We start from the raw sequence: 21708 nt of genomic DNA, 5'->3' as shown, positions 1-21708 counted from the left end.
GCGTGAGCCGCATCAAGCGTGTTTCGCGTCCATTTAAGCATCGCCTATTGTGCGCGCGCACAACCTCTTGTGCGTACGCACAGGAAGAGATTTTGGCAGAGTGTGCGTGTGCACACATCTGTGCATACGCACAGGTACCAGTGCATGCCTTCATTAAAAATGCACCTGACTCGCAATTTTGGGGCTCTTTTGGCCCATTTCTGATGGCTTGGATGCTGAAATCAAAGGCTATATGAAGGAGCGACAACACATAACAAAGGGAGCCCACTCTTAGAATAGGAAAAACACATTCTAGGAGTAGGAGTAGTGTAGATTAGGAAATTTTCTGTTAGGTTTAATTAGGGTTTGTAGCATTTTATACTTCAAGTTTGATTTTGGATTATAGCAATTGCATTGTAAGTATTTCTTTAATTTCTCTTTTAATTACATTACTTGTTCTACACTTTTATCTTTTTTTTTTTCTTGTCAATATATGCATAGTTTACAATTTTGGATTTCCAATTGTTGAATTTGATGTTTGATGCTTATTTTATGTTTGTCGAGTTTCCTTGCTTGCTTGTTATCATTTATGGTTCATAGCTTTTATTATTTTCCCAATTTTTCCATGTTTTATGATTATGCCCTCTATGTGTTTGATGAAATGCCAATTTTGATTATGGGGTAATTTCCACCCCTTGGCTTAGGGAAAATGAGTGTATGGATTACTAGAGTCATAATGTCCAATATTTAGTGATAATTCTTGGGTTGTTAATTGTTCTTGTTCCCACTAACGCTAATTTGTTGATAAGGTAATTAGCAAGCAAGCTAGGATTTGTGGGTTAAGAACACTTATGCTCATTTAACTTACTCTCCGATGTAAGGGTTGACTTAGCGAGATTAATCTATCATAATTATCATAGTTGTGGTTATGACAAGGAAGGGATTCCATAACTCATCCCAAGTCAAGGTTTCATTTATGTTTTGAACCACTTTTCAATCACTTTATAGTTTTACTTGTTTATATTACATACATAGTTCTTTTGTTCTTTTATTACTTCATTAATTGTAATTTTTTCTTGTTCTTTTATTTCTTTGTTGCTTCCTTATCATTGAAAACCCTTTTGATCTTCACAGCCAATTTTATGCACTTTTTGTCACTAGTTCCTAGGGAGAATGACCCGGGAGTCTAAATACTCTCGGTTTACATTTGATTTGAATTGTGACAATCTTTAGGATGATAATTTGATTGATGATCAATGGTTGGGTTTGGACTATACATGCAACGTCAATCCTATTTTTAGTGCGAAAATCCAAACCTATGCAAATTGGCCATTCATCGAATTTTGGCGCCCACTCCAGCCATCTCTTCTCTTTCTTTTACCTTATTTTCTACTTGTTTTACTTCGTTTTCATTACATCTCATTTTTTTTAGTAATTATATTTGTTTTGCTTTAAGTTGTTTGTTAGGTAAATAAATTACAAGTGTTTGCTTGTTTTTTGATTGGGTTGCTTGTTGATTGAATTTCATCGATGCACTTGTACTTTACCTTCAATTACTATCACCTAATTGGATTTGCACATTTACATTTTATTGCATATTAGGTGAACTTTTATGAGTGCACATGAAATTTAGTGAATTGATTGAGTTGCTCGTTCACCATGGATTTTGAATCAATATAATTACATCACAAGGTCTTTGTTTCTTGTTAATGCTTTGCATTTGTTTGAGTTGCCTTAACTTGATTCTATCAAGTTTGTCACTTTTTGTAACAAAAACCTTAACCGTGTGATTATTTGATTTTTCCTAAGGATGAATAAGTAAATTCTTTTCATCACTGCATTGGTTATTATTTGTTGTGCTATTTTATATATCAATTTTACTCTTTCACTTGCACACCATCAATATCCAATAATTCTTAAAATTCAATTCACTCTTGTTGTAGTTGCCTAAGTTTGCATGTGCTTAAATGTTGCTCATCCATTACTTGCATCTTAGGCCATTTAATTGAGAAATTCGTGCTTATTTTTTGATTGTGTGGATGCCATTTTAACCGGCTATTGCGTGTATTCTAACCCTGTGCATAATTGGAATACACACATGGCTAATCCATTTTCATCATACCACACCACTATGCAAACTTCCTCAATTAGATGATTATTTACATAATCCTTTACCTTTTTGTGCTACTTGCCCTATGCTTCCTAATTATACTTTATTCATTCTTTTTGAGGATGAGATATGAGGCAAGGAGCCGAGAGAGGAGGAGGAAACCGAGGATGGAGATGCCGAGCATACATTGGACTTGACAATTTCCACACAACCTGAGCCCCCACATCCGCCAACTGAAGGTGAAGCTCTTGAGAGACATTCTCCCCGGATTTTGTTCGTGCACGGAGGACCGTGCAATGCTTAAGTATGGGAGAGGATTCGTCATTTTGGGGTGTAAACTTTCTTTTCCAAACACTTTGTACTTTATTTTTGTTTCTTTTTATTATGTTTCTTGTAGATATTTAGAGTGCTTTTGATTGTTGCATTGCATTTTCTTCTAGTATATATATCTTAGCTTATGCATAGTTTATTTCTAGTTATTGCATGTTTCATTTTTGCATCTTTTTCTTAGTATATATTTTATAGATAGAAGTTGTGATTGGATGATGTGAATAGTATAGAACCTAGTTCAATTTTGTCCTAATTATTCATGTTAATTTCTGGTTGTTGAAAATTAGGAATAGAACTAAGAAAATTTTTGAAAATTGCATCCATCACATCATACATACATATAGGAAATAATTTTGGTGAAAAACAACAAGGATTTTCCAAGAATTTTGTTTTTAGGGCATTCTATTGAATTGATTTGAAAAATTATTTTTACACTTGCTTGAATGATTTTTTTTTATGGAACATGGAAGATTGGTAGAACAAAGCAACCTTGTGAGTTGTTGAGCCTTTAATGAGTGGTTACACATTATAACCAATATTTTGTTCATGGTGTGTTACATCTCTTCTATGATTGTGATCTTGGTTTTGCTTGATTCTTTATTTCCGATGTTTGATGTCTTGAATGAATTTAGCATGATTGAGGCCATCTTTGAATTAAGCTTACTCACCCATATGGCCTTACCCTTGCATCTACCCTTGTTAACTCCTTTTGAGCTTTTTAATCCCCTTTGTTCTAATTATTAGCACAGCACAACCCTAAGCGAAAAATCATGAATTACCTTGAATTGCATCTTTGATTAGCTTAGGTTGAGATGTGTGTTTCATTTAAGTGTGGGAAAAATTTTGGGAAGCATTGGTAGAGAAAAATTTGTTTTGGGTACTTATTGAAAATTTGGAAAAATAGGTGCACATTCATGTGTCAATTTGCTTTAACCATATGCATTGTCATAGAAAAAGGAAAAAGAGATAGAAAACAAAATGAAATGAAATGAAAAAAAAAATAATAAGAGGGGACAAAGGTTGCCCCAAAGAAAAGAAAAAAAAGAATAAGAAATGCATGTGTTTTGAATAGAAACTAAGGCATAAATGTGTGTGAAAAGAAGTAATGGGCGACTAGAATGCATTTTTTGTGGGTTGATTGATATAGGTTGAGTTGGGTACTTGAGCTAATCAAAGATTCACTCTTTTAGTCCACTTATCCATATATTCATCCTACCCTTACCCCAACCCCACTACAACCTTCTAAAGACCTCATGATACTTGCATACATGCATCAAATACTTGTTGATTGTTAGATGAAAAGCAATCCCTTGAAAGCATGATTAGAGGAGACTTAAGTGATTAAACCCTAAACACCGAGCGTTGAGAGTGTATACAAACCTAGTGAGGGTTCGATCACTCAATTCTATGTTTCCATCCTTCTTATCATGCATTCTTGCAAGTTGCTTCTTTTTTATGAGTTGAATCAATTCTTTATATTTTGTTTGCATTGAATTAATTCTTTGCTTAGCCCTAGATGTCTATACTCTTGCCTAAAAATTGTTGGTTGGTTTTCACCAAACTCATAGTACGTTATAGATAGATAGATAGATAGATAGATAGATATGGCATATAGTATAGTTGAATGCATATAAGTATTTGTATTGAATAAGTTACTTGCCCTTTTATCATTCTCCTTTGTATGTGTTTAGCATGAGGACATGCTATTGTTTAAGTGTAGGAGAATTGATGAATCCATATTTGATGATGATTTTTGGTTGAAATTGAATGGATTTCATCATATAAACTTGCACTTATTCCCTTAAATAGCATGCTTTTGAACTTTCCTCCTAATTTGTGCTTGATTATGAAAGCATGCTCTTTTGTGCTTAATTTGATTAATTTTATCCCATTTGCCTTCCACTCGATGCCTTGATGTTGTTTGTGAGTGATTTCAGATGTATAAGGTAGGAATGGCTTGGAGAGAATGGAAGAGGAGCATGCAAAGTGGAGGAAGCATGAAGAATCAAAGGAGAAGAGCACAGCGATGTGTGCATACGCACAAACCTGCGTGCGTACGCAGAACCATCAGAGCAGAGCCATGCGTGCGCGTCCATTCAAGCATCGCCTAGTGTGCGCGCGCACAACCTCTTGTGCGTACGCACGGGAAGAGATTTTGGCAGAGTGTGCGTGTGTGCGTATGCACAGGTACCAGTGCGTGCTTTCATTAAAAATGTATGTGACTCGTGATTTTGGGGCTCTTTTGGCCCATTTCTGATGGCTTGGATGCTGAAATCAAAGGCTATATGAAGGAGCAACAACACATAACAAAGGGAGCTCACTTTTAGAATAGGAAAAACACATGGTAGGAGTAGGAGTAGTGTAGATTAGGAAATTCTCTCTTAAGTTTAATTAGGGTTTGTAGCATTTTATACTTCAAGTTTGATTTTGGATTATAGCAATTGCATTGTAAGTATTTCTTTAATTTCTCTTTTAATTACATTACTTGTTCTACACTTTCATCTATTTTTATTTCTCTTGTCAATATATGCATAGTTTACAATTTTGGATTTTCAATTGTTGAATTTGATGTTTGATGCTTATTTTATGTTTGTCGAGTTGCCTTGTTTGCTTGTTATCATTTATGGTTCATCGCTTTTATTATTTTTCCAATTTTGCCATGTGTATGATTATGCCATCTATGTATTTGATGAAATGCCAATTTTGATTATGGGGTAATTTCCACCCCTTGGCTTGGGGGAAATGAGTGTATGGATTACTAGAGCCATAATGTCCAACATTTAGTGATAATTCTTAGGTTGTTAATTGTTCTTGTTCCCACTAACGCTAATTTGTTGCTAAGGTAATTAGCAAGCAAGCTAGGATTTTTGGGTTAAGAACACTTATGCTCATTTAACTTACTCTCCAATGTGAGGGTTGACCTAGCGAGATTAATCCATCATAATTATCATAGTTATGGTTATGGTAAGGAAGGGATTCCATAACTCATCCTAAGTCAAGGTTTCATTTATGTTGTGAACCACTTTTCAATCACTTTATAGTTTTACTTGTTTATATTACATACATAGTTCTTTTGTTCTTTTATTACTTCATTAATTGCAATTTTGTCTTGTTCTTTTATTTCTTTATTGCTTCCTTATCATTGAAAACCCTTTTGATATTCACAACCAATTTTATGCACTTGTTGTCACTAGTTCCTAGGGAGAACGACCCGGGAGTCTAAATACTCTCGGTTTACATTTGATTTGAATTGTGACAATCTTTAGGATGATAATTTGATTGATGATCGATGGTTGGGTTTAGAGTATACTTGCAATGTCAATCCTATTTTTAGTGCGAAAATCCAAACCTATGCAAATTGGCCATTCATCACCCTTAGAACTAGAATTCGGATGATATTATTGATTCTCTTCTTTAGGTTCTTGTTGATTCTTGAACACAGCTTTTATGTCTTTTGGTGCTTTGCACCTTTTAGCCTAGCCATGACTCTAAGTGTTTTGTTTTCATGCTTAACTTGATACATAAACACCACAAGCACTTAACTGGGGGAACTCTTTGGATTCGACTTTTTTATTTGCTTTTATTCCCCGACAGTGGTGCTCAGAGCACTTAACTGGGGAACTCCTTTAGGTTCAAATTTCTCTTTCTTTTTCTCCCAGACAGTGGTGCTCGGAGCCTTAAGCATACTCTTTACAGCATTGGATCATGACTTTAAGTATTTAGTCTCAAGGATTACTTGACACTTTCACACCACAAGCATATAGTTAGGAAAAACCACTCTTTTGAGCTTTTAGATCAATTTTAACCCTCCTAACCATTGATGCTCAAAGCCTTGGACTTTTTTCTTTTGATTTTTCTTTTTATTTTCTTTTCTTTTTGCTGTTTGTTTTGCTTCAAGCATCAATCTTTTTATTATTTCAGAGAATCAATAATATTTCTCCAAATTTCTGTTCCTCAAAAACCAATATACTCAACTTCAATATCAAATATGCACAGTTAATTCATATATTCAGAAAATAGAGATAAGGCCACCACATCAAAGTGAATAGAATAACTCATAATATAACTCAAGATCTTGTGCATCTTACTACTTCTTTTTCAATAGATTTTTCTTTTAAGCTTGATGAGGAATACATAAGACATCTTTAAATGAAACGAAAAAGAAACTACTACTAGAAAACAAAGAAATCCTAAGAGTGATCATGCAACCAGAATAGAAAATAGATAATAAATTGAAATACTAGGAAAACAGAGATAAAATAAAGATAGGGAGAATGGAACTAGACCACCTCAGTGATGGCGGCTACTGCTCCCTCTCAGGAAATCCTCTGGACCGTTTAAGCTCATCAATGTCACGCCCCTGCCTCCTCTGCTCCTCCATCAGTCTACTTTGATCTTCCATCATCTGATGGAGGATAGCAGACTGGTCTTGATGCTCCAGCCTCAGCTGATCAACTTATGATGTCAGCTTCCCTAAAGATGTGGTCAACTGATCCCAATAGTCACGGAGAGGGAAGTACATCCCTTGAGGCATCTCCGGAATGTCCTGTGGAGGTGATGGAAATGGCTCTTACTGCGGTCCTTGTGCGGGCTCCCTAGCGTGCTCCATACCCTTCCTTGTGATGGGTCTCTCCTTGTTAATCAGGGTATCTCCCTCTATGCGAGCTCCAACTGCTGCACAATGAGATGAGAGAATGCCAGCCTTGCTTGAGTGGAGGGCTTGTTAGATACTTTGTAAATCTCTTGAGGGATCACCTCATGTACCTCCACCTCATTGCCGAGCATAATGCAATGAATCATCACTGCTGCTCGACTGTAACCTCAGTGTTGACCCTTTGAGTGTATGATTGAGGCTCATTTCATGGCTCTGGAAACTGTAGCGCCACTCTCACACTCTCAGGGCTGAAATCTATGACATGCCCTCTGACCATGGTGCGTCAGTTTTTCGGCTCCGGGTTCACAGTTGTGTCATGCTTCTTTGTGACCCAGGCGTTGGTATAAAACTCCTGCACCATCAATACTCCCACCTCGGTTATGGGATTGGCCAGAACTTTCCAATCCCGTCTCAGAACTTGGTATAGGATCTTTGAGTACTCATTGTCTTTCAATTTGAAGGGGACCTCGAGAATCACCCTTTTCTTCCTCACCACTTATAGAATGGTCTTGATGTGCCTCGGTGAGGAATCTTGTGGTCTCCCATGGCTCGGAAGCGGAAGCGGAGGCTTTTTCTTTTCTTTTCCTTGAGGACTCTCCGATTTTTGGTGCCATGGAGATAAAATATAAGAAGCAAAAAGTGGAGCTTCCAACATCAAATTTAAAAATTTTTCTCGTTCCCGAGCAAATAGAAATATAAGAAAAGGAAAAATAAAGAAAATAGAAGAAGTACAGAGAGGGGATAGGGTATAGGCTTCGGCCTTTGGGAGGGAAGAAAGGAAAAAATTAAGAAAGGGAATGTGTATGGTGATGAATATGTAAGAGGGGAAGAGTAGGGAATGGTGTGGTTTAAGATTGATGAAATGAGGGGTATTTATAAAAGAGAGGGTGGGGTTGGTTCGGTCATGGGGAGGGAAAAATAGGGGGGATTGAATTTGAATGTGAATGGGGTTTATGGAAAGAGAAATTGATGGGATTGATGAGAGGTTATTGGGTAGAGTAAAAGGTGGGGTGCGGGAATCAAGGAAAGTGATGGGTGATTGGATGAATGAATGTAGATGGAAAAGTGGGTGAAAGAGGAGGGAGAAGGAATAAAAGTGAATGAATGGTGAAGTGATAGGTGGTTGGGTATTAACCAATGGCCAAAGACTTCAAATTTCAGCATGCTGCCTCCCCCCTGGGTGTTCAGCGCTGGACTTAGTATTTGAACGCCAGAGTGGGATCCCTTTTTTTTTTAGACGTTCAACGCCAAGAATGGGCATTGAACGCCCTAGGGGGGCCAAAAATTGGACCTGGACTTCTCCTGTATGGACGTTAAACACCCAAGCTTCCATCCCCCTTTTGGCGCTGAACGCCAGTTCTAGCGTTCAACGCCAGCAAGGGGCAACCTCCAAAGTGTTCTATTTTCCTGTTACGCGTTCCTATTTCTGTTCTAAGTGCAACACATGATCACAAATATTAGAAAAAGAGGAAACCATGAATATTAATAGAGAATTAACTTAATATGAAATCAAATTCAAATAAACTAAAATAACATAAAAGAAATCTATAGGATACGTATGGTTGGGTTGCCTCCCAACAAGCGCTTCTTTACCATCATTAGCTTGACGGACAGCTCCTTTTACAAAGGTTCATAGGGGCTCAGATTTTCACCCCTCATGGTGAGCTTCCTTCCTATGCTCTCATGAATCAGTCCAACATGCTCCAGAGACAGAATTCAGTTCACAGTGTATGGAATGACTGGACTTCTTGTGAAGACTACTTTCATACCAGGTGAGAAGTCCTCTGTTGGGATCTTCTTGTTCCTCTAGCCTTTTGGTACTTTCTTCTTGGTGCTTCCTTCCTCAATGGTTGGTGGTGAATTCCCAACACCAAACTTAGCTTTGATATTAGGGGGTTCTGTATGGCTTTCCAATGAGGGAGAAGGTTGAAACACTAAGTGCTGTATTGTAGTACCTCCTTTCTTTGAGAGAGAGTGAGGGTTGGGCATCTTGAACATTAGATGGTCCTCCCATAATCTCAGAACCAACTCTCATTTCTTAACATCTATCAAGACCTTCTTAGTGGCTAGGAATGGCCTTCCTAGGATGATGGAGTCGTTCTTATCCTCTCCAGTGTCAAGTATCACGAAGTCTGCAGGGAGGTAAAGGTCTTCAACCTTTACACGGATGTTCTCCACCATTCTATATGCCCGCTTCAGGGACTTGTCTGCCATTTCCAGTGAGATCCTTGTGGGCTACACCTCTTAGATTCCCAGCTTTTTCATCACAGAGAGAGGCATCAGATTTATGCTTGATCCAAGGTTGCATAGTGCCTTCTCAAATGTAATGGTCCCTATAGTGTAGGGAATCAGGAAGCTTATGGGGTCTGGCATTTTCTGAGGTAGTTTCTTTTGCACTAAATCACTGCACTCCTTGGTTAGTACCACAGTTTCATCTCTCCTCAGGGCCTTCTTCTCAGAAATTACACTTTTCAAACAGGCTATATAGGGGGTTTCTTCTCCAACACCTCAGCAAAAGAAATATTGACTTGTAACTTCTTGAGGACTGCCAAGAATTGAGCAATCTGCTCATCCTCAGTATCCTTTTGCACATCTAGAGAGTGTTGTACTTTGGGATCCTCTATCATCATTGGGGCGTGTGTAAGTACAGCCCCAGTCTCCTCTTAAGCCTCTTCCTTTTTCGAATCCTCAGCAACTTGTTCCTTCTTGGATTCGGCCTCCTTGTCCATTGTGAGAGCCTTGCCCTTTTCCCTTGGATTTATCTCTGTATTGCTTGGAAGAGTGTTGAGAGGTCTCTCAAGTATCCTGCTGCTCAACTGACCCACTTGTATCTCCAAGTTCTGAATTGAAGACCGAGTCTCTGGCATAAAGCTATGCGTGGTCTTGGAGAGGTTAGAAACTATTGTGGCTAGGTCAGAGAGGCTTTGCTGAGGCATCTCCATCTACTACTGAGAGGGTTGGAACTGTCTGTTGTTGAACCTATGTTGATTGGTTCCACCTTGATTGTTGTTGAAGCCTTGTTGAGGCCTTTGCTGCTCTCTCCATCCAAAGTTAGAGTGATTCCTCCATCCCTGATTAAAAGTGTTTGCGTAGGGATTATTATTGGGATTTCTGGAAGAATTTCCCATGTAATTTACTTCTTCCATAGTGGTTTGAGTAATGTCACCAACATCCCCTTCATAGGATGTATCTTGGATGTTGACAGTTGAAACCTGCATCCCACTTAGGTGTTGGGAGATCATGTTAATCTGCTGAGACATAAGCTTGTTCTGCGCCAAAATTGCATCCAGTGTGTCCACTTCCATGACTCCTCTCTTCTGAGTAGTCCCAGGGTTTACAGGGTTCCTCTCAGAGGTGTACATGTATTAGTTATTGGCAACCATCTCAATGAGCTCGTGTGCTTCCTCAAGCGTCTTCTTCATGTGTAGTGATCCACCTGTAGAGTGATCTAGTGACATCCTTGCCATTTCAGAGAGGCCATCATAGAAGATCTGTAGCATGGTCCAATCTGAGATCATGTCAGGAGGACATCTCCTGATCAGATGCTTGTATCTCTCCCAAGCCTCATAGAGGGATTCTCCCTCTTTCTGTCTGAAGGTCTGGACTTCCACTTTAAGCTTACTTAGCTTTTGGGGTGGAAAGAACTTGGCCAAAAATCCAATGGTCACCTTGTCCCAAGTGTCCAGGCTCTCCTTAGGCTGAGAATCTAGGCATAGCTTGACTCTCTCCCTTACAGCAAAAGAAAAGAGCACGAGCTTGTACACCTCAGGGTTCACTCCATTCGTCTTAACAGTATCACAGATCTGCAGGAAGTCAGATAGGAACTTGTTGGGGTCCTCCTATGGGAGTCCATGACACTGATAGTTCTACTGCACCAGAGTAACCAGTTGAGGCTTGAGCTCAAAATTGTTGGCACTAATGACAGGTACTGATATACTGCACCCATAGAAGTCAGATGTGGGTGCAGTGTATGAGCCAAGCACCTTCCTTGCTTCCTCTCCAGCATTTGGATTGTTAGCTGCCATAGTGGTCTCTTCAGCTTCCTTCTCAAAAGATTCTGTGAGATTCTTTCCAGCTTCGCAATCTCTAGCTTGTTGCAAATGCCGCCTTAAGGTCCTCTCAGGTTTAGTATCAAGATCAAGAAGGGGTTCTTTATCCCTGTTCCTACTCATAAACAATAAGAAACAAAGAAAGAGAAAAGGTAGGAGTCTCTATGTCAAAGTATAGAGAACTCCCAGTGAGATATCTTAAAAGAAAGAAAATAAGATAAAGTAAGCAATTAACTAAAAAAATTCGAAACAAGAATGCAATAATTAACCTAAAATTTTCAAAAATTAGAAAGAAAGGGGTTTAAAAGTTTTCAAATTTCAAAAAGAAAGAAAAAAAATTTAAAAAAACACCAAACTTAAAAATTGAATAAAACAAGATAAAGTAAATAATCAACTAAGAAAAAAAAATTGAAAATAGAGATGGAAGATTGAATTTAAAAATTTTCCAAAATTAGAAAAAAAGGGTCATAAAATTTTTGAAATTCAAAAAAAAAAGAGAAAGAAAAACTAAAGAAACACCAAACTTAAAAATTGAATTTAATTAAAATAACTAACACAAAATTCGAAAATCAAGGAGAAGATAAATAAGATAAAGATCGAAAATCAAGAAGAATAAAAAAAAAATATGATTCGAAAAAAAAAAGAAAATTGATCAAACCAAAAAGAGAAAATCACTAAAAGGACATCAAACTTAAAATTTAAAATTAAATGAAAAATATCTTAAAATAAAATTCGAAAATCAAGGCAAAGATAAATAAGATAAAGATCGAAAATCAATAAAGATAAACAAGATAAGATTTGAAAATTTAAAAAGAAAATTAATTAAACAAAAAAAAATCACTAACGGGACACCAAACTTAAAATTTTAAATTAAATAAAAAGAAGATAACATAAATTTCGAAAATAAAAAGAAAAGATAAATAAGATAGAAATCGAAAATTCAAGAAAACAAACAAGATAACAAGAAACACCAAACTTAAAATTTGAAATCAAATAAAAATAAGATAGCCAAAACAAAAGAAAAAAATTTTGAATTTAAGAAAAAAATAGGATAACAGTTGAAAATTAAGAAAAATAACCAAGAAAGATTTCGAAAATCAAAAGAAAGATACTTAAACAAAAGCAAATAAAATTACCTAATCTAAGCAACAAGACAACCGGTAGTTGTCAATTACAAACAATCCCCAACAACGGCGCCAAAAACTTGGTACGCGAAATTAGAACTCGCACAACTTTACCAGCAAGTGCACTGGGTCATTCAAGTAATATCTCAGGTGAGTGAGGGTCGACCCCACGAGGATTGTTGGATTGAGCAAGCAATAGTTATCCTGTTTGACTTAGTCAGGCAAACAGTAAAAAGTGGTTAATTTTGTAAAACGCATAAGTAGTAAAAAGCAAGTAAAGAAAGCAATTAAACGGGTTTAGAGTAAAACAATGATGAAAAAACAGTTAAGGTCTCGGAGATGTTTATCTTTCCGGATTAAAACGTCTTACCAACTATTTTAACAATGAGTGACTCCTTCTATGGCAAACCATAAGTGATTAAAACCTAATCTCTTAGCGATTTAATCTCCTCTAATCTTCATCAAAAGCCACTCTTGTGGTCATTCAATTCAGATCAGAGGGTGAAGTTCAGAAAACTAGTTTAGCGCCACAAAAACCTCAATTACCCAAAGTTAACAGGATTTTATGTCACATATCGTAATTAGTACAGGTAATTCGCAGTTTAGGAGGAGTGTTTTCAAGCTGTAGCTCAAGCGAGATAGCTCTCTCGAGAATCACAAGAGCTTATGTAGAATAAGGGTCATACTCTCGTTCCACCCAGATTCAAAAGATTAAGAACGAAAACAACACCTTAGAATTGAATCAAACATTAATTAAAATAGAAGAATAATAATCTTAATCCATAGAAATAAATAGAGCTCCTAACCTTAACCAAGAGGTTTAGTTGCTCATAACTTTACAAAGAAAATAGGTTTCTGAAAAAAGTGCGGAGGAAGAAGATGAAGAAGATCTGCTAAACCTAATGGATATTCTCCTATAAATACTAACCTAATAATAAATGCTAAACCTAAAAGATATTATTTTAAATTAAAAATTACAAAGATAAAATAAGATAAGCATAAGAAGTGCTAAAATCCACTTGGAGACCCAATAGCATGTGAACCGAGCTACTTGCTGGCATTCAGCGCCAGGATTGGGCGTTGAACACCAGAGAAGGGGAGTGCGTTCTAATCCTTTGCCCCCCGGTTGGCGTTGAACGCCAGTTTGGGCGTTCAGCGCTCAAAGGGGGCTGACAATTTTTTTTGTCTCTTGCTCCAGACTTCTTCAAACTGCTCCGAATTTCACCTAAAACTATAAAAACACAAGAAAACTCAAAGTAGCATCTCAAAAGGTGAATTTTGTACTAAAATATAATAAAATTTAATAAAATCTAACTAAAAATAATATAAAAATAACTAGAAAAAGAATATAAAATGCTCACATATCAAAAGATAAAACTGTGAAAAAATTTAAATATGGTTAGTCTAGAGTGAAGTTCTCAAATATGGGGTTATCGGAGATTATTCGAAATATGGTAGGTTGAAATTGAAAAAGGAAATAAATGACTCAGACAAATTAAAAATAGACTTGATTTGAAATTAAACTCTATCCATTTTTCACTTACCAACATGGTATTTAACAGTCAGGTCATCACAATAACATGCTACATCGTTAATTTTCGTTATTTGACGTTGGAGATCATGAAAGGACTGCGTTGTCTCATCCTAAACAATGACAAGAGTCAGAGAGTAATATTTTTTTCACAGAAATCAGCTTATCCTTCAAAAAATGGACAAAGATAAAATTGGCTCTTCAATATTGTAATTAATATAGAGTCAAATGACAGAAAATTTCAGAAATTAATACAGAAATATTTTACTCAAAATCTTAATTTTACATTAAGTTTTATTGGTTTAATTACTATATTAGTTCCTATAGTTTTGTAAAATTTTTAATTAGGTCCCTATGCTTTTTTTTTTCCTTTTAATTGAGTCTTTATATCAATTGAGTCTTACCAAAAGGGACCTAATTGAAAAAAAAAATGGTGCAGGGACCCAATTAAAAGGAAAAAAAAAAGTATAGGAAGCTAATTGAAAATTTTGTAAAACTATAAAGACCAACAGAGTAACTAAACCAGTTTTATTTACAAAACTTAAATTCTTGAGAAAACATTTTCACGTAAAACTTCAAAAATTATAATTGAAGTAGACTTTTTAAGAAATAGATTCTCTTAATTTTTTTTATCAATTATTTGATAAAGTATGATCTCTTACTTTATATTTTATTAATAGGTAAAAAAAAACATGTAAAAAAAATATTAAATAATAAAAAATTATACTTTATCAAACAATTAAAAAAAATTGAGAGGATCTACCTTTCACTTTATGTATCTCTACCATATGCTCGACCTACAATTAAATTTTTATAACAGATATTTTTTATAAAAAAAAAAAGTAACTTATACAAGTTTCAAAAAGAATTTTTAAAAAAATTGTAAAAGACATCTCTAAATAATTGGATTGAGGTTGGGTAGTACTATGGCTAAAAATAGAAAAAAAAAAAAGCGGACACCAGCCGGATTTGTTCGCCCCCGCCCGAGTCCATAGACCAAGCGAACCAAGTTATACGGGCTATTTCAATGAAGTGGGTTCAGATATTATGCCAAATCTGCCTTTTTGGCAGGCCAAACGGGCTGATCCAGCAAGCTTCAGCCATTTGTCAAACCTGGAGACAATTGCTCTGCAGCTAGTTAAGTTTTAAGAAACCCAATATGTGTAGACAATGATGATACTGTATTAGTGTCAATAAGACATCAGTTTTGAGGATGAAGCTGTTCAAAATTAAACATTCTTAAATTATTTAAATTAATCATTCTTAAATTATTTTTTTGACGGGTACTCTTAAATTAAAATAGTAAAACTCTCATATAATAGAAACTATAAATTCAACAGTGATTAATCCCTCACTTTATCACTTTATTCATCTCCTCCAGTTTTGGTATTTTCAAATTTGAATTAACAAAATAAATAAAGTTCGATAGCCCAGTCGTGATCACCATGATCAAGCTTGAAATGCGCATATACACAACAAAATAATGTTAAGAAAAGGCTAGAATATCATTACATTTTTCCATGGCACACTCAACTTTAAGCCACCTTTAAAACTACCGACGATACAAGATGATAATACCAGACAACTTTAAAACATCCGTTTCGGACGCTTCATAATACAACTGAGTCGCATTCGATTCAGGCATTAATTCTCTCCAATCAGACTCAATTACAAAGAAACTAGTCCAATGGAGTCTACACTTGAAACATAAGGAGACCAATTTAAAGTCTGAAAGTACTATAGTCTCCTAAACTAGAAGCTCCATAACCTGAGTAAGGTTGTGAAGTCAAGGACGGTGCAGGGCGTGACGCAGTGCCCACCGTAGAGTATGAATTCCTCAAACCTACATCGCCCAGTGTAGCGTATGAAGACCTCAAACCTGTGTCGCCCACCGTAGAGTATGAAGACCCCAAACCTGTCTCGCCCACTGCTGCGTACGAAGACCTCAAACCTGCATCTACTCTTCCATAACTGCTTGCAACAGGATCTTTGTGGTTGCTTATCACTTCCTGCAACCCAGAGAAGAGTATTTATTTATGTTAGCAAATGAAAATCTGTGACTGTCCAATATGAATTATACCCTGGTAGTAAGTGCCCTAATCAAGAGTAATCCACAGAAAAAAGGTGAAAACTCCATATCATAGGCTCAAATTTTTGCTGGACTTGAGCATATTACCTTCATGAAAAATACAAGATGTCAAGATCCAAAATTAATCTTTTCCCAACCACCAAAGCCCAAATAACTCCCAGTGTACTGGCCAGTTTAGGTCAAGGTAAGGGAAATCTAACTACTAACTTCTTTACATAGTCATATGATAGCGTTATAGAGAGGGGGATTTAACCCTAACAAAGAGAAGGTTAACAATATTATATAGAGCAATGTATAGAAAATCAAAACTAGAATTCTTTCATGTGGCTTCCATAATTGAGAAACAATCTTTCATTTCCAAACATCCCAATCAACAGTATTGATCTTTTATTTTTTACTTCATGTGCCCTTCTACTTACTCTTCAACCCTTAAACTATAGTAAAAAAGCGGCTCAGAGCATGATAGTCTCATTTAATGGAGCATAGACACTAGAAAAGTAAACAAAAACAACCCATGACTGTTTCCAGATGTTATTTCCCAGGATTTCTAAATAACTAGATAGCAACCTTATCATTGCAACAAGGCTAACCCTATAAAACCACTAGCTAACAGAAGCTTTTCAAATGAAAAGATGATGAAGGAAATCAAGTAGCTTAAAGCCTTTAAGCAAAAAAGCATTAACAGCTACATATTTTTGTTTCAAAGAGTTCATAGCTAGAAAATGAGCAAATACGCAAAGGCTTGAGGATGAACAATTCAATACTAGTGATTAAGCATATATTCTTTTTGGCTACAAAATAAAGGTAGTAAGGTGAGGCACCCCAATACTACCATGGAGTGTGCCAACGCGAATCCAGTTAGCTAGAACCTCCAAGTATACACATGGATACTTATGCATATCGTCTCTTCAATTTTGGTTAAAAATAAGGCAGTGTAAGTAAAGGCCTGCTGAATGCTGATATCTCATACCTGAATCAATTGCTCTGCCGTCTGAACTTGAGATGAGGAGCCTTTTATTTCCACAACGATTTCATCAGGCACCCTGCTCTCCTGCACAGTCAATATGGCTCCACTAGTTCGACGAATGTATTCAATATTAGTCCCTTGAACACCAATGATGTCCTCCGCGTATGACAATGGTATTTGCATGGTTTGTACTACCTGATAAGTGGAAATAATTAGTAATAGAAGTTGGTATATGTAAAATTGTAAATGCTTTTCGTTCAGCTCACAAGAATATGGCATATATTACAGCCTGTAACAACATTTAAAAGTATACTGATAATAGTTTAGCCTACAGCTAGATCATTATGCTATTTATTGGTGGAAGAGTAGATATGGAGAAGGCCCAAATTAATAGCTAAATGTGATATAACTACTAAACATTTTCTCACTGAGCTCACCTACATGTTGATCCAATGATATTGTTTCTCATTAATCATCATAAAACATGTATGTAAACGAGTCAATCAGATTTAGGTAAACATATACACCTCAATAGTTGTGCTGTAATTTTTCTGAATCTCCCTTTACGCTCTACAGCTCTACCTCTCGCTATTAAAATACACTCCTGATCTACTTTGCTAAGTGCTAACTGGACCCTCTAATCATTTTTTCCTTTTGCATTTTCCAGACGATACAAAAATAAAATAAACACAAAACAATACATAATCATAATATACAGACTTGCAATCATATATACAATTAATAACAATAAGAGGTAAACAATTATATAAATCTCACAAGGAAATATCATGGAGCAAAATACAAAATCAAAGGTGAATGGTTAAAATAACTAACCGTACTAACAATAGGAGCAGCAGCACGACTAAGTGGAGTAAGTGCTGAAGATCGAACAGCAGAAAGTGAAGAATCTTGCCCGTAGACAGACACAGTGGAGGAAGGAAGTAACGAGTCCAAAAGACTTCCACGATCAGCAAAGACAGAATCCCTTTTCGTTGGAAGAGAAATATCTGAAAAAATGCTAGTTTGAGAAGCAATATGCAATGACTTGTCGGCCAAGGTCTCTGCTTGATGGGGTTGAGTGGTTGGGGCGGTGTACTAAAACACAGAGAATTTCCCATATATTGTCAATATACAACAAAAATCAGAAAAATGATACCTTATTAATTTTCTTGAATGACGCCATCACCTCAACAAAATAAAGTAACAGTTCAGCACGCATGATATACATTGGTATACACTTTAACAACAAAAATCTTGTTTGGGATAAACAAAAAAGAAAAAGGTCTACAAGGAAGCAAAGGAACTAGGAAAAACAGAAAAAGAAAAACACTTCAGGAACTAGATAAAAAATACATATTAGAAGCAGCAAAACAGCCTGGTCTCAATCATCAAAAACGGAAACTCGGTTGAAACAGACATCAACAGAACAACAAAACGAGGCTCTACACATATTCCTATCCAGTAGAGTGTTGAGGGTAGAGACATTGTAAAAAAAAAAAAAAAATATATATATATATATATATATATATATATATATATATATATACACACACACATTCTGCTAGTTTCGAACATAGAAAATAATGGACTTACAGGTTTCTCAAATAGAGGAAGAACACTATGATCAACCAAAAACCTTCTTAGGTGGCTAACCACTGCTTCCAGAGCTTTAAGGACCTTCAAGGCTTCTCCCTGAAGTTCCACAATCCTCTCATCCGTGGTAGCAGCATGAAATTGCGTCTCATCTATTATGAAAAGACTTGCCATTAAAATATTTCATAGGTCAAATCAATGGAATAGTAAATGGAAGAGTCATGCTCTTAAGGGAGATGGCGAAAGATGCATTCAGAAATATTAGTATCATTGCATCCAGCTTAACAACACTGAAATTAAGATGACTAATCAGGCTACAGGAGAACTACCAAGTAACTACATGAAATATTCTGGAAGACATGTTATGTTTAATCTAGGAACTGTAATATTAATTTAAACTAGATACTGTTAAGAGAAATACAACAAATTTTAGGCCAGAACAGGTTGAAGTGCAGATGTGTCGCATAGTAAAATATGCACTACATGAGAAAAGGTTTCATATCATTTCATCGCAAACTATAAACTTTAATCAGATGACTCTATGTTATATCAAAACAGGTCTTTGCACTTACAACAGAAGAATAGACTCAAAAAGTCAACTGACACCATCACACCAGGTTAATAAACCCCACGAATCACCATCTATATCTAGCATATAAACTGTTTGCTTGTTTGTGAGTCACTTCTTAATTTATATTTTCTTTCCATACTAAAATGGCTTGTTTAACTCCCTAATCCTCTTCCTTTTCCTAGAATTCCTTTGTTAAATTAGGTTAGAGCCTGCCCATGGTATTGAGAATAAATATAGTGCACTACTGCAATATTGGACATATGATCAAGATTGTGGTTGAAAAGTACAACTATCCGACTATCCCAGTATTGCACTATTGCATCTAGGTTCTCTTCACACATAATGCAGAAGTTATACAAAAATATATAACCTAGAACATACTCCTTTGGCATGCCTTGCACAGGATGCTCCAGCATAGATGGTCACTTATCCAATTGCAACCAACCAGTAATTTACAAATGCTAAGCTGCATGTTGTGAAGAGAAATATTGACACACAAGCACCTACCCCTACATCCAAAAGATAAAATATTGAAAAGAGAAAGCCTCATTTCAATGATATGTAATAGGAAATCAGCTAAACCAAATACACGTATCAAAAGATACAACTCAGCATGTTTCACATAACACTAGTTAGAGAGGCAGAAGCCAGAGAATATCAACAACCACTACTCATAACTGGTGGAATCATCATATACGTATAATTGGATAACAAGATGCATACCTGCTGACAATACCCTAATAGAAGCACCACTACTCTCCTGCATAGATTTGATTAACGATCCTTGTTTTCCAATCAAATTGACAGCTTGTGTTGATGCCACCAACAAGCGGATGGAACAAAATACAACCCCGGCAGATCCTTTGTTGTCACTGTCAGTTTCAGATAACCCAGAGATACGCTTAAATATTCTTATCGTAGCATCCATTGCAGGGGAAAGAGCTGCCTCTGGCTCTTCCTTCCCAGTTATCAGTACCTAAAAAACGAAAACAGTTAAACTTACATTTGTAATGGATGTGGTGTACATACATTAATCATCTAACAGCAGCACATAAAGCAACTGAACTATTAGAATCAACTCCATCTTCGCTTGAACTGAAGACTATAGTGAAACTAAATACTAAATAGCATCAAATTCATATAACAAATTATTGTTAACTGTGGCCTAACGCCCTAATTTATAATTCAAAGGAAATTAGAATACGACACCAGCTGAAGGACCAAGATATGAAGTTATGATAAAATTGAAGCCGAGCAACGAAAGCAAACTAAAAACCAAAATACAAATACGAATTATAACTTATAATGCAACTCATTGAAAAAGAGGAACGCAAAAGCATATTCAGAAACGTGATTTAAACTAATGGATGCAATTATGCAAAACTGTTACAATATAAAAAAAATATTTACATTAAAGTTGCTTTTTTTTCTATTGGTACTTATTAAAAAGTTTTACTCTGAAATTACCACAAAAAAAAAAAGCCTTCAATCGTATTATCTCTGAGGACTACAAAAATTGAAGATACATTTCCTAAAACCAAAGAACTAAAAGCAAATTAACGCATAAATTAAAGGAGTAAGGACTGAAGAAAGCAAGAAAGTTTCACAAATTTTCATTTGCAGTGCTTGTCCCCAGTCGCAGAAGATAAAACGAGCTCAAATTGAAACAGATGAATGACGAAAACAATTAAGAATTAAAAAAGAACAAACGAAGGAGAAAAAAAACCCTAGAAAGAAAAATAGAGATCGGAGGGAATGTGAGACTGACAACTCGATCGGGAGTGCCGAGAGGGGCGTCGAGGACGCGAATGCGGGCGCGTGTGTCTTCGCAGGTCTTCTTGACGAGCTCACCCTTGCGACCGATGATGCTGCCGACCTTGCCCATCGGCACGATCAGCCGGAACACGCACTCCCCAGGCCAACCAGGCCATCTCTTCTCCGCCGGAGTCGTGGCTCCGAGGGCGGTGGCCGGTTCCTGAGTCGAATTGTTTGCGTCGGTGATGGTGGTTGCTGTGACGGTGCCGTTTTGGGCAGTGGCCATAGCCTTGAAGCAAAGGAGGGTTAGTAAAGAAGGGTGAAGGGTCAAGCTGAGGTCGTTCTGCGTCGAGATTTCTATTTTCTACCAATTTAGGGTAATTCCAGAAAATAAAATATTATCTATATTATCTTCGATTCTTCGTATCTAGAAAATTGTGTTTAAATTTCTTTTTATTCTATACTAGTTTTATTTCCGTGCACGAAAATTTAAATTATAATTCTAAATAAATATTATTTAATATGAATATAAATAAATTTAATTTAAAATAATTGGTACATAAAAAATAATATTTGTTACGTAATTTACCGAGAGTTAATTTATTATTTAATTTTTTTATAAAATGTGTAATACATAAAAATAATAACTTTAATTTTTATTATTTAAAAAATAATCCATAATTTTATAGTTATGTAACTAACTTAGTTAATTGTCTTTATTATTTCTTTTCTAAAATAAAATATCAGTTTATAGTATTTATATATTTTTTAATACAAATAAGTAGTAAAAAGGATAATTCACATTTATAAATTATTTTAGTTTTAAAATTACACTAATATCCTATTTTGATTTTCGTTGCATGTATGTTCTACATGATTTTATATAAATAGAAAGAATTGAACTCGATTTACACTTCCTCAGTATAAGTCGAATCAATTAACCTTGATTTAAGGTG

General features: G+C 35.8%; 1 protein-coding gene across 1 annotated transcript; it reads right to left on the bottom strand.

The window, feature by feature from the left end:
* Positions 1–15214: 15214 nt before the first annotated feature.
* LOC107639159 (RNA-binding KH domain-containing protein PEPPER) lies at positions 15215–21177 on the bottom strand. The gene is made up of 6 exons (XM_016342593.3): positions 20766–21177; positions 19721–19973; positions 18427–18578; positions 17668–17928; positions 16837–17028; positions 15215–15786 (listed from the first exon to the last, which is right to left on the bottom strand). The coding sequence occupies exons 1-6, from the start codon at positions 21036–21038 to the stop codon at positions 15499–15501; spliced, it is 1419 nt and encodes a 472-aa protein (XP_016198079.1). The 5' UTR covers positions 21039–21177; the 3' UTR covers positions 15215–15498.
* Positions 21178–21708: the final 531 nt, after the last annotated feature.

The sequence above is a fragment of the Arachis ipaensis genome, chromosome B4 (assembly GCF_059453495.1).
Source record: "Arachis ipaensis isolate K30076 ecotype BB chromosome B4, ASM5945349v1, whole genome shotgun sequence".
Classification (NCBI taxonomy): Eukaryota; Viridiplantae; Streptophyta; class Magnoliopsida; order Fabales; family Fabaceae; genus Arachis; species Arachis ipaensis.
The sequence above is the reverse complement of the archived record's forward strand: the minus strand, read 5'-3'. Positions and strand labels throughout refer to the sequence as shown.